The sequence below is a fragment of the Mizuhopecten yessoensis genome, unplaced genomic scaffold (assembly GCF_002113885.1).
Source record: "Mizuhopecten yessoensis strain PY_sf001 unplaced genomic scaffold, ASM211388v2 scaffold917, whole genome shotgun sequence".
In the NCBI taxonomy this organism is placed as follows: domain Eukaryota; kingdom Metazoa; phylum Mollusca; class Bivalvia; order Pectinida; family Pectinidae; genus Mizuhopecten; species Mizuhopecten yessoensis.
The window spans coordinates 112,108-122,918 of NW_018403786.1; the positions used below are offsets into that span (position 1 = coordinate 112,108).

The window sequence follows — 10,811 nt, forward strand, 5'->3', positions numbered from 1 at the left end:
AACATGTAAAAGATGTACATTGATTAGGTTGCCTAACAAGCTTCAGCTGTAGGAAATTTCCCTTTAGCTCAGTGCTAGAGCAATGGGCTGGAGAGCCAAGGGTTGCGGGATCGAGCCCCTTCGACGGCACTATCTTTATCACTATTCCTCATCCTATTACATACATATTGTAATACAAAAAACAAAAAACAAAATTAAAAAAAAGGCAAAAGTTGAACTCTGTACAGTAACATCAAATGAAATAGAAATACATTCCAACCTTTAATCAAAAATCTGGGCCTGTATTTATGAAACTGTTCTCATGCTCAAGTAAGGATTCTGTGCTCGAACCAACTTTCTTGTAACTCCCTTAGATCATGTCAAATGATCAAAGAGTCCTATGTAAACATTGAAAACAGTATTTGGCTTTAAGTCTCTTTAAAATATTTCCAAATCAGTGACAAAATAAGTTTTATTTATCAAGTTACAACAAGAACAGGAAATTAGGCTTGAGCACAAAGTCCATGCTTGGGAATGAAAAAGGTTTCATGAGTACAGACCGAGATACAGACGCTTTTCATAAATAAATTTCTAGTGTATACAAGTACTATTTTGGCATCATGAAAAAAATAACAAAAACAATAAAGCATTTTGAACTGTTGACTAGACAAAGGAACTTTGCAGAGTTTTACTTGTGTATTTGAACACATTCAACCTGCATTAAAATAGACAAATGTAACAAACCTTGTACTGTTTACAGAAGTTCAAAACATGTCAATTTTTTAATTTATTAAAAAATATTTCTAAATGATGTTTTTTTGTTTTTTACGTAACACATCTTTATGAGAACTGATGCTAAACACACAAATAGAACCATCCACTTTCATCTGTTATTCAAACATAAAGGTACTTTGATCAATTGCACTGATTTTAGCATCCATTTAATCTGAGATTCCAACAACAAAGTACTATTGCGAAATCAAAGCATTGCACTGACATTTTTTTTATAATGAAATGAAATTAAACTATAAATTCTTTAAGTCACATGTACTAGACATAAAACGCTAGCATCTATGGGAATACAAATTCAATGACCTCTGTAAAAATTGTTTATTTCATTGGGATTTATTTACATTTGATTTGTTCCTTGTAATTTATGACCAGAATAACTGTTTAAGTTACAACATGGTCACTTATTTACAGTGTAATTATGAAAACGTGTCCATGATAATAAATCAAATCACTGATTCATAATTAACATACATTTTATAAAATAAAAATGTCAAGGAAGTTTCAATACCTATAAATAATCACTAAACTGCAATCTTTGGATCAATTTTTCCACAAACTCATGTCTTCACAAACATCTCTATGAATACTTCCACCCTGTTCTAACTATAAAACATATCATCTTGATCATGTTATAAGCTGGATATCATCATCCTCTTTCCTTCAGTATACTGGTATAATAATATATCTTCATAACTTCAACATAAACTCAATCAACATCAATTAAAATGGTCATGGTGTATACATGAAAAGCGCATATTCGATTTCTTCATAGTACCAGTGAGTCACTATTGCGGTGAAAAAAATACGCAAAGTATGTGTATATCATATTTAAAATATTTCAACATGACATGACATGCTGAGTGTTACGCACACGACAAACAAAACTGTTACCACTAAACCAACCCAAATACCTCTTGATCTTGAAATCCCATTACCCAATACTACATGTAATACATTAAAAGTTCTGTTTATGTTTCTGTATGAGAAACATTCCGCATTTGTAAAATGTCTACAAAATCTTATACACATGAAGATATCTTCTACAAAGCTATGGTCACAATAAATGATAAAAAATATTGGTAACTTTGTCATGCCTTCAACTTCTGCCAGTTCCAAAACAATCCTGTGCTTCAGGTATGGGGTTGGTAGGGCTACACCAAGAGAGAAAAATATTCTGCCCTTTTCAAAAAAATTTTTTTTACTTAACAAAGACAATGACTTATAAATACTTCAGAGAAGAGGAAATTCATAGCAGAGATAGAAGTTTTAGCAGGCCATGTGAAAAATTCACTTAATACAGAAAAATCACAAACTGCGCTGGATGATTATTTTTCAGTAAAACATGTTTGATAAAAATAATTAAATATAACAATCAAAAGTAATTATACATTGCAACAACTAAAATATGAACTAAATATCCCAATTCCAAACATCCACCTTTCAAAAGCATGATCACTTCTAACTGTTAAGGAAAGGAAATCTTCCATCACAAAGAATCGTGAGATAATGGTGGGTGTACCACGGAGGAGAAAACGATCAGAGATTATAGCAAAGCTATTCACTCAAAGAAGCGAAATATGTACTGGATGAACATTTCTATGTAAAACATGTCACATTGATAAAAATCATCTAACATTTTCGAAGAAAAGTATGACAACATGAAAATGAAATGTTATTAGATATATCGCAACGATTGCAGACGTTAAAACGAATCTCTAAGTTCTAGACATTATCATTTCTAGTTGCACCACTACTAAAATGATTACAGATGTAGATGTCATATTAACCTTGTTATATATTCATGTTACTTACCAATGTAAACTAGGAAAACTAAAGCAGAAACATACAAGTAGTGATTAAATCTGTTTAAGTGTTAAAATAAACTGACAAGAAAAATGTTAAAATGACCATATTGAATGGTCATAACTACAGGTTAAGATTCACTCGAGGGATTTCACTTCCTGTTTAGGAGCCAGCTTCCTGTTCCTGTCCAAGCCCCTCCAGGATGATCCCCATGGGTGTCCTTTTGAGACCTATGTACTCCATTTTATTTGTTATCTTATTCTTGACATTCCTCATCCGTAGTGACGCATGTAGCAGAATTACTACAAAGGGAAAGTATTCATAATAAACACCTAACATAGTAAAATATTCAAAAATATATGCTGTACTAAAGTAGCTGTATCTGCTCTATCTACAGTTAAATCTTTTACTTCTAAATTATAATATTTATTGCACAAAGTGTATATTAACATATGCGATTTATTAAACAAATGTACATAAATATTTTATTTTTAATTATGATCTTTGCTTTGAAAACAACTTTAATCAAAGGCTATGTTTTACTTTATACACAAATAATGTACGCATAAAACATGTTGCAATTTTTTAAGACTGACAGATCCTTTTGTCAAGCTATGACAAAGGGACCAGTCGGTCTTGAAACGTTGCGACAAGTTTGATACATACATTGTGTTACTTTAAGTAAAACTTCAATAAATATTTCCAAGCTGTTAAATCTTATTAAAGATAATACCGAAAGCTACATCCGAAAAATAGATGAAAGTCAACATTTGCCCATCAATTTCAGTGATCACTCATATTTTTTGTTTTAATCAATCTTGTATATATGTTTAAAAGCTTCATCGTCATTTTTTTGTTTTAAACAATCTGGTATAGGTATCAAAACCTCATTAGTATTTGTTATACTTACACAGCAAAGGGAATGCTATGCCGAACATGAAGACAATGACAGCACCAATCAGGTAGACAAGTACATAGCCAGTGGCCAAGACAATAATAATGCTGATGAGTGGGTGGTCCCGCTTGAAACGACGGGCTGTGAACTGGCTATTGGTACAGTAAACAAAGGCTCCAAAAGCAACAGCTATGGCTGCAAATCCACACACCATTTTCACCGGGTGAATAATCCTACAAATGAACAGATAATTAATAAAATTTGCTTTTCCCCCACAGTAAAGTGAAAAATTTCATGGTAAAAACATGCTTACAACTCATATTACTGGTACATCAGTTGAAGGTAAATGTTCATGATTAACTTTCAAAGAAATTCCTGATTTGAAATAAAAACGTTTATAGAGTGTCTGTATTCATGTTTTTTTTGTAACTTAGAATTTTATTCAGATTTATGAGATACAAGTCTGTAAATTATGACAGGAAAAGATGGGTAGTTGTATTCATGTTGACTAAGTTATACATATACACTTTTTATCTGTCAAAATATAACTGCAAGGCATATTTAAACAGTATGATTTCTACATCTTCAAGAGTTGAATTATAGAATTCAAGTATTGATAAAGTCAATAATTTCCATGTTATGACCCAGATACTAGGACCATGTGGTAGATTAGCCTTTGGCTAAACATGTCATCCTCATTAAATAAAATTTATTATTATTATTATTATTATACTATCTAGTCCCCTGCGGTGGGACTTGAGCTCAGAGCCTGTCCCGGTAGCATTGTGCTTGTATCTTAATTCCCAATTCCCAGTCTTGTTTTTATTTTATTTTAAGTACCCAGGTAATGACAAGGAAGTAAGTCATGGGGGGGGGGGGGGGGGGGGGGNTCTTCTCTACATGCACATTTATGTGGTATAGAGTGGAGATCTCAAGTGTTTCCATGATGTGACCAGTACCCAGTGACCAAGTGACCATGGTAGGGGGCAGATCCCAAGGGCAATCCTTGTACATGTACAATATGTAGCATGATTGTGGTTGTCTTATGCAAATCAAGCAGGTATATTGTTAATGGGTGGAGATCTCATTCTTTTCCTGATCTAATTTTGACCTGTCCATCATCTACCTGGAGGGTCAGCTTCTCCATTTCAACACTTTGTTAAGAAGTCGCTTGTTGCAATATGGCTATATTTACCCATGTTTGACCTACACCTCAACCCCTTAGGTCTCATAGCCTTTATTTCTATATTTCAGAATCATCATCACCTAGAGATGCCTTCAACTATCCACAGTACTAGTAAGTATAGTTCTTAGGGGAAGCCATGTATAGCAAATTAAATGCTCGATTTAGACCCTGCCCCCATGGCCAGTTCCCCTGGTTGTTCAGCTCCTTCATCTATACAATACAATTTTTAATCCTTACTACCTGAGGTTGCATCCAATTAAACTACTCCTACAATTTGTACAATTTTTAATCCTCACTACCTAATTATAAGGATGTTTCCAGTTAAATTCTGTGAAACCTATTAGTAATTAAATGAATTCATCAGCGTCTATTGTTTGAAGGAACTACTGCTGGAAGGATGACAGATGCTACAGCATCATTCTCAGTTGAGTTTCTTTTCTATTCTATGTGTTAAGTTGAAATCATGACATTGGGTTTTTAATAATTACGTAATTGCATAGACTCTAGAGGGCTGCTTAGTTTTAAATAAATCTACCAATGTTACACCAACAAAAGGGCAAACATAATTAACAATGAACTTTAAATTTATATTATACAATTATTTAATTTTTGAGTCCAATGTAGAAGCGCTCTGTTGGCTCCTGTATTGGAAACAAACTTTAACACTATAAGTTGGAAGACACTGAATTGTGACACCAGACATAATAGCACAGGCATTGTTGACATTCCTATACACAGATACCCTGTACATCATCTATGACTAATGACTATGCATATCAGCCATAACTTCCAGAACTCTGTGCAGTTAGGTTGAATTTTAATATCATTATGTATCTATATCAGTGTTGCAATAATGGTGTGTTAATGTCGCGCTGGAATGAGTTAGAAGTAGATCTACCCGACCGTATGATTACTGCAACGCGTCACCTGCAAAAAAATGTCAATGCTGCAAATATATAAACTTACCCGATCAATAAAAAGACTATCATCGCTGTCAAGAAATAATTTGTCTGGTAGTAAAGTAAATTGTTCAATACTCTATTTGCCCATTTTTCAGGGTCTTTTATATTCGGCGTCTGGAATCGAGCCGACTCCATCATAAAGTCATTTAAAGTTCGGATCGGTGCCACTTGTACGTCAGCCATGCTGTCAAACGTCGCTTACAATGTTGAGAATAATAACAATAAAAAAATAAATACATTGTGAGATAAAGATATAATTGCCTTATGCTTGTGAAACATGGTTATAATAACATAGACATGAATATAATAATCCTTTAGAATTTAAGGCAAAGAAAAACTGTATAAATGTGTTATTAATTTTCTAAAAGCTTAAACGGCACTCTGAATCTGTATGATGTGAACGTTTATTCTGCTCGTTACAGAAGTAATGGCAGTAAAGCATGCTATAGACAGTGTAGTTTCGCTTTTCGGAAGCCGCAAAGTCAAAGCTTTAACTTGATTTAATTACTTGAGTGGTATGTCATTTTCGTTAATTTTGTATTTGCAATTTGTGACATGAACGGAATTGTGGGTATATACCTACTGATGTACACACAAGGCGTAAACATGACAGAAAATATTTTTCTTTTAGTGTTGTCTACCGGGTTGTCTACCTGCTAAGGTAACTAACTCACTAAAATTATAACAATATATTATTTATTTCAGACACATGACCTTTAGGTAATCTTGGGCTCTTGGGTACCATTAAGTTCATGTTGTGATTTTTAACAGAGCATTAAATCACTACACACAGTGTGCTTTTACTCTTTTCATCATCTAAACTTGACAGTGATGCAATAGAGCTCTGCTGTCATCTCTTTCTGGTTACCACCTCGTCTGGAAGTTCTCCCAGAGGGTGTCCAGATCCGAACTAAATGTATGCAGTTACATTCAGTCATGTTAGTGAGTTGAAGTCCTCTAGAGTCTTTAAAAGATAGCCAGATCCATTAAAGTCATCTGAAATAGCCAAACACTAAATATAAATTGCATTTCAGTCGGATTATCTTTACCAATAACAGAGAAAAGGTGTTGTTCAATGACTGGTCCTTGGCTATGGCAAACCTCTGATAAAATACAGCTTCAGATAATCTGTTTCTTGAAGCTCTGCATTCCCATCCATGCACTTTACCATGATTTTCATTAGTGATAGAGGCTCTGGAGGAAACACAGGTGACAGGGCAGTGTGAGTGAACTTTCAGGCATGATGTACTTCGAAAAATGAATTACTTATGACATCATGCAGGAATACAGTCCTGTCCTGTGAAATTTTGAGGTTTTGAGTCCTAAAAGGGTTTCCTTCCATGTCACTAGGATGTCCTGACAAGTTAAAACTGATTACAACATTATGCACTTTTATATCCTTCTATCTTTATAATTAGTCTGTATCTGAGCCACACTGCAGACTTGAAGTTTTCTATGTACTTAGTAGTCATGTTATCAATATTATATGAACCTTCAATGTACAAGTTGTAGATTTGCTTAAATTTACTTGTGTATAAGGGTCAGAAAATGAGAGGGGTTGGCTTTGAATTTCTTAAAAAGGTATCAATCTATTGACATTTTGTTTTGGAAATTGTATGTCATTGTTTGTGAGTTTGTTTGTTTGTTTGTTTGAGTGGTTAAATGTCCGCTTCATTATCGAGTAGTTCGGTCATCCAGCAGACTATTATATCTCTTATTCTTTCATCAGTTTTTTAGTCTGCTGGATAACTAAACTACTTGGCAGTATAGCAGACTTAAAACCACTCAAACAAACATTGTTTATGCTTAAATATTATTTATTCATGTTTTATGTTCTTCAATGCCAGAAATGTTTACGTTAGTCTTTGTCCACTTGTTTGGAAAGATAATTGTATTCAGAGACTTTGATATTTTGGCCTCCAACACTGTTTATGTGATTTTTTTGATTTTTTTTTGCTGCAATAGTTAGTATTTATTACGTTTATTTACAGATAACTTCATAATGGATTCTAACTGGCCCGGTCGCTGGAATCATGTGCAGAAGTTTCTGGAGAGAGGTGGACCATTTGCCCATCCAGATTTTGAACCAAGTTCTGAGGTACCATACACAAATTTAAAACCACTGTAATATTGCAAAATGCAGTGTGAGAAATTATATTTATGAAACACTATAGAAAAAGACTTAACCAAAGATTTCATGATAGCAACAATGATATAAATATGTATCTAAAATTGATGGTGCCCCTTACTTTAATGCCCTTGTGTGAATTTATAATTTTGTCTTCTCCCCAAACAGGCTTTGCCATTTCTACAGGAGGTGTGTAAGATCCTGGTGATAGGAGCTGGAGGTCTGGGATGTGAACTCCTGAAGGACCTGGTGAGGCCACCATTACATCATTTAAACATTCAATTGTGCAGTAGTTACATAATCAGTGCCTGGTGTTGAAGTCACCACCATATCATTTGATGCAATTATCTGTTGTTTCATAGATTAGTAAATGCAACTCAAGATTGTTTATCAGAAATGAAGGAATATTTTCAAGGATTCCAATTTCTAAGCCAAAGTTTGACAAATAAAAGGAAAGTAGAAAAAAATAAATAAATTAAATACTAATGATCATAATGAATAAAATATGATAGCTTGAAGCAACTATCTGTTGTTTTATAGAATAATAAATGCAACTAAAGATTGTTTATGAGGAATAGAGGAATATTTTCAAGGTTTCACATTTCTAAGCCAAAGTTTGACAAATAAAAGGAAAGTAGAAAATGAAATTAATTACTAATGATAAAATGAATAAAATAATAAAATATACAAAAACCCACCAATGTTCATTAAGGAACAGTTGGAAAAAAGTGTTTTTAGCTTTGGTTGCTACATCTGACCATTGTTTGGTGTAAAGCTGATCCCCCATTTTATACAGATTTTATATACGTGAGATTGGTATCTGGAAACAAGGTCTTCCTACATTTAGAGTGAAACCACAGAATAACCTAGTACCCAGAGACCAGACTTATTGATTACCCAGCTATAATTAATTACAACTTGTATTTAATACAGTTGTTGTTATCTACTTTAATCTGTTGTTGGTATTGATTAGTAATTTTCATTGTATTTTTTCAGGCTTTGATGGGGTTCCAGAACATCACTGTGATCGACATGGATACCATAGACCTTTCAAATCTCAACCGACAGTTTCTGTTCAGGTAAATCACCAATAGCTTTAGTGTATGTTTGAGTGGCCTATAATACTTTCCTGTGCTGACATGTAATACATTGTGTGTGACTAATAGCAAGTTCTATTGATAAAGGTCATAAAATACCATTCCTTTCAAAAACATTTGATAATACATTCATCAATCGCAGACAGTTCAAAAGATATCCTATATTGATGTAGTGCCAACACACCAAAGAAAGTGAATGGCATATCTCTTGATACTTGCTTTCAAAATTTGACCTCTGGATATACATATGTAGTTGATATTAAATAAAATTCTTGATATTTCAGGAGAAAAGATGTTGGACGATCAAAGGCAGAGGTAGCTGCAGAGTTTATCAACAACCGGGTCCCAGGATGTAAAGTTGAGCCGTATCCTTAATAAAAATGGATTCATAACTATATCTTTATTACCATACTAAGTCTGCAAATATTGTTATAACCAATATGTTTAAACCACAAGAACATAAGAATTCAGTATAATACATTGTTATAATCAATATGTAACTGGTTTTTAGCTCACTCCCGATTAGTGTAAGGAATCATGAGGGTACATTAATGACTGATAATTGTTGCTAACTTGAAAATTACGATTCCTTAACTATTTCCAGTCATAACTGCAAAATACAGGATTTTGATGAATCGTTTTATAGAAGTAAGTAAATAAGTGTTGAAGCTCCATCACATTCTGTCACTTGTCAAGTACATATGTCAGAAACATTCGTAACTTGTTTCATTTAAGGTGAGAGTTTGTTTTCATTTCAATTACCATAAAATGAACTATTGAAATACTTAAGTATTCCTTGGTAATGTTGTCTATACTCAAAAGGTTTACTGACTAGTAATCTACAGTTCTACACACTCCTCAAGAATCAACAAGTGTGTTGTCTCTTTGATTCTTTTATTCGATTTTACTCTTCATTAACTTGTTCACCCCTGAAAAAACATTTGAACTCTACCAATTCAAAGGTTGGAGTAGTTCATTTATATGAAATTTCAGGGTGAATGAGTTAATATGATACTTTTGAAATAGAAGATGACATGGTTATGTCAATTATTATTCTGTCTGAATTTTATTCTGTGTATAGTTAATTGTAATTCTTCTGTCATATTGTTGATATATTTCAGAGTTCCATATCATTGTGTGTGGTCTTGATTCCATTGTGGCCAGGAGGTGGATGAACGGAATGCTGGTACTAATTTATTATATTACTTCATCATACAAGGGTCGATATTTAAATGAGGCATTGCATCTCTAAATATTTGATCCCCTTTCCCTCATATCAAGTTAAAATATTCTGACTAACTAAGTATATTTAATTATGTGGTAAAACTTAAAGCCATGGAAATTATTTAACTTCTGACATTATTGTTAATTTTCTGTTTTCATTTTAATAAATTTATATATATATTAATGACAATGCTTTTAGAACATGTGTTGCTGTATATCAGGAAATATATTCACCCACATTTTTTATTCACCTTTTTTGCCCTCTTCACTGAGGGTGAATTTACCATTACAGCAAATATTCATGCACAGCAGATAGTATATATAGGTAGTAAATGTGAATGGTGAAATTATCTATGGGAAAGTACAGATTTTTTACTTTAAACAACTTCTTCTCAATAACCGAAAGGCCTAGGGTACTGATATTAGGCCTGTAGCATGCTGGAATCAAGGGCTACCAAGTTTGTTCAAATGAATGACCTTGACCCACTTTCAAGGTCACTGGGGTCAGATGTCTTAAAATCTTCAAACAACTTCTTCTCAATAACCAATAGGCCAAGGGTACTTATATTGGGCCTGTAGCATGCTGGGATGAAGGGCTACCAAGTTTGTTCAAATAAATGACCTTGACCAACTTTCAAGGTCACTGGGGTCAGTTGTCTTAAAATCTTCAAACAACTTCTTCTCAATAACCAAAAGGCCCAGGGTACTTATATTGGGCCTGTAGCATGCTGGGATGAAGGGCTAC

General features: G+C 33.5%; 2 protein-coding genes across 3 annotated transcripts in view; one reads left to right on the forward strand and one right to left on the reverse strand.

Annotated features, from left to right (window-relative positions):
• Positions 1 to 382: 382 nt before the first annotated feature.
• LOC110454449 (PRA1 family protein 2-like) lies at positions 383 to 5,809 on the reverse strand. The gene is made up of 3 exons (XM_021503955.1): positions 5,622 to 5,809; positions 3,485 to 3,702; positions 383 to 2,876 (listed from the first exon to the last, which is right to left on the reverse strand). Exons 1-3 carry the CDS (start codon positions 5,798 to 5,800, stop codon positions 2,737 to 2,739), a joined length of 537 nt encoding a protein of 178 aa, XP_021359630.1. The 5' UTR covers positions 5,801 to 5,809; the 3' UTR covers positions 383 to 2,736.
• Positions 5,810 to 6,035: 226 nt separating this feature from the next.
• LOC110454458 (NEDD8-activating enzyme E1 catalytic subunit-like) overlaps positions 6,036 to 10,811 on the forward strand; it is a 17,007-nt gene continuing 12,231 nt past the window's right edge. The window contains exons 1-7 of one of the 2 annotated variants that reach the window (XM_021503964.1): positions 6,036 to 6,132; positions 7,609 to 7,715; positions 7,914 to 7,994; positions 8,742 to 8,824; positions 9,127 to 9,207; positions 9,447 to 9,490; positions 9,964 to 10,028. In XM_021503964.1, the coding sequence (XP_021359639.1) occupies positions 7,620 to 7,715; positions 7,914 to 7,994; positions 8,742 to 8,824; positions 9,127 to 9,207; positions 9,447 to 9,490; positions 9,964 to 10,028 (450 nt within the window). In that variant the 5' untranslated portion in view covers positions 6,036 to 6,132; positions 7,609 to 7,619. Of the gene's footprint in view, positions 6,279 to 7,608; positions 7,716 to 7,913; positions 7,995 to 8,741; positions 8,825 to 9,126; positions 9,208 to 9,446; positions 9,491 to 9,963; positions 10,029 to 10,811 lie in introns of both variants that reach the window. The other variant, XM_021503972.1, reaches the window with a different exon arrangement.

Coding starts and splice junctions, on each gene's coding strand:
- LOC110454449 (XM_021503955.1), bottom strand. CDS start 5,800: ATGGCTGACGTACAAGTGGCACCGATCCGAACTTTAAATGACTTTATG. Junction 3,703..5,621: donor ATAGTCTTTTTATTGATCGG/GTAAGTTTATAT, acceptor GTTCATTTGTAG/GATTATTCACCCGGTGAAAA. Junction 2,877..3,484: donor CATAGCATTCCCTTTGCTGT/GTAAGTATAACA, acceptor TTCCCTTTGTAG/TAATTCTGCTACATGCGTCA.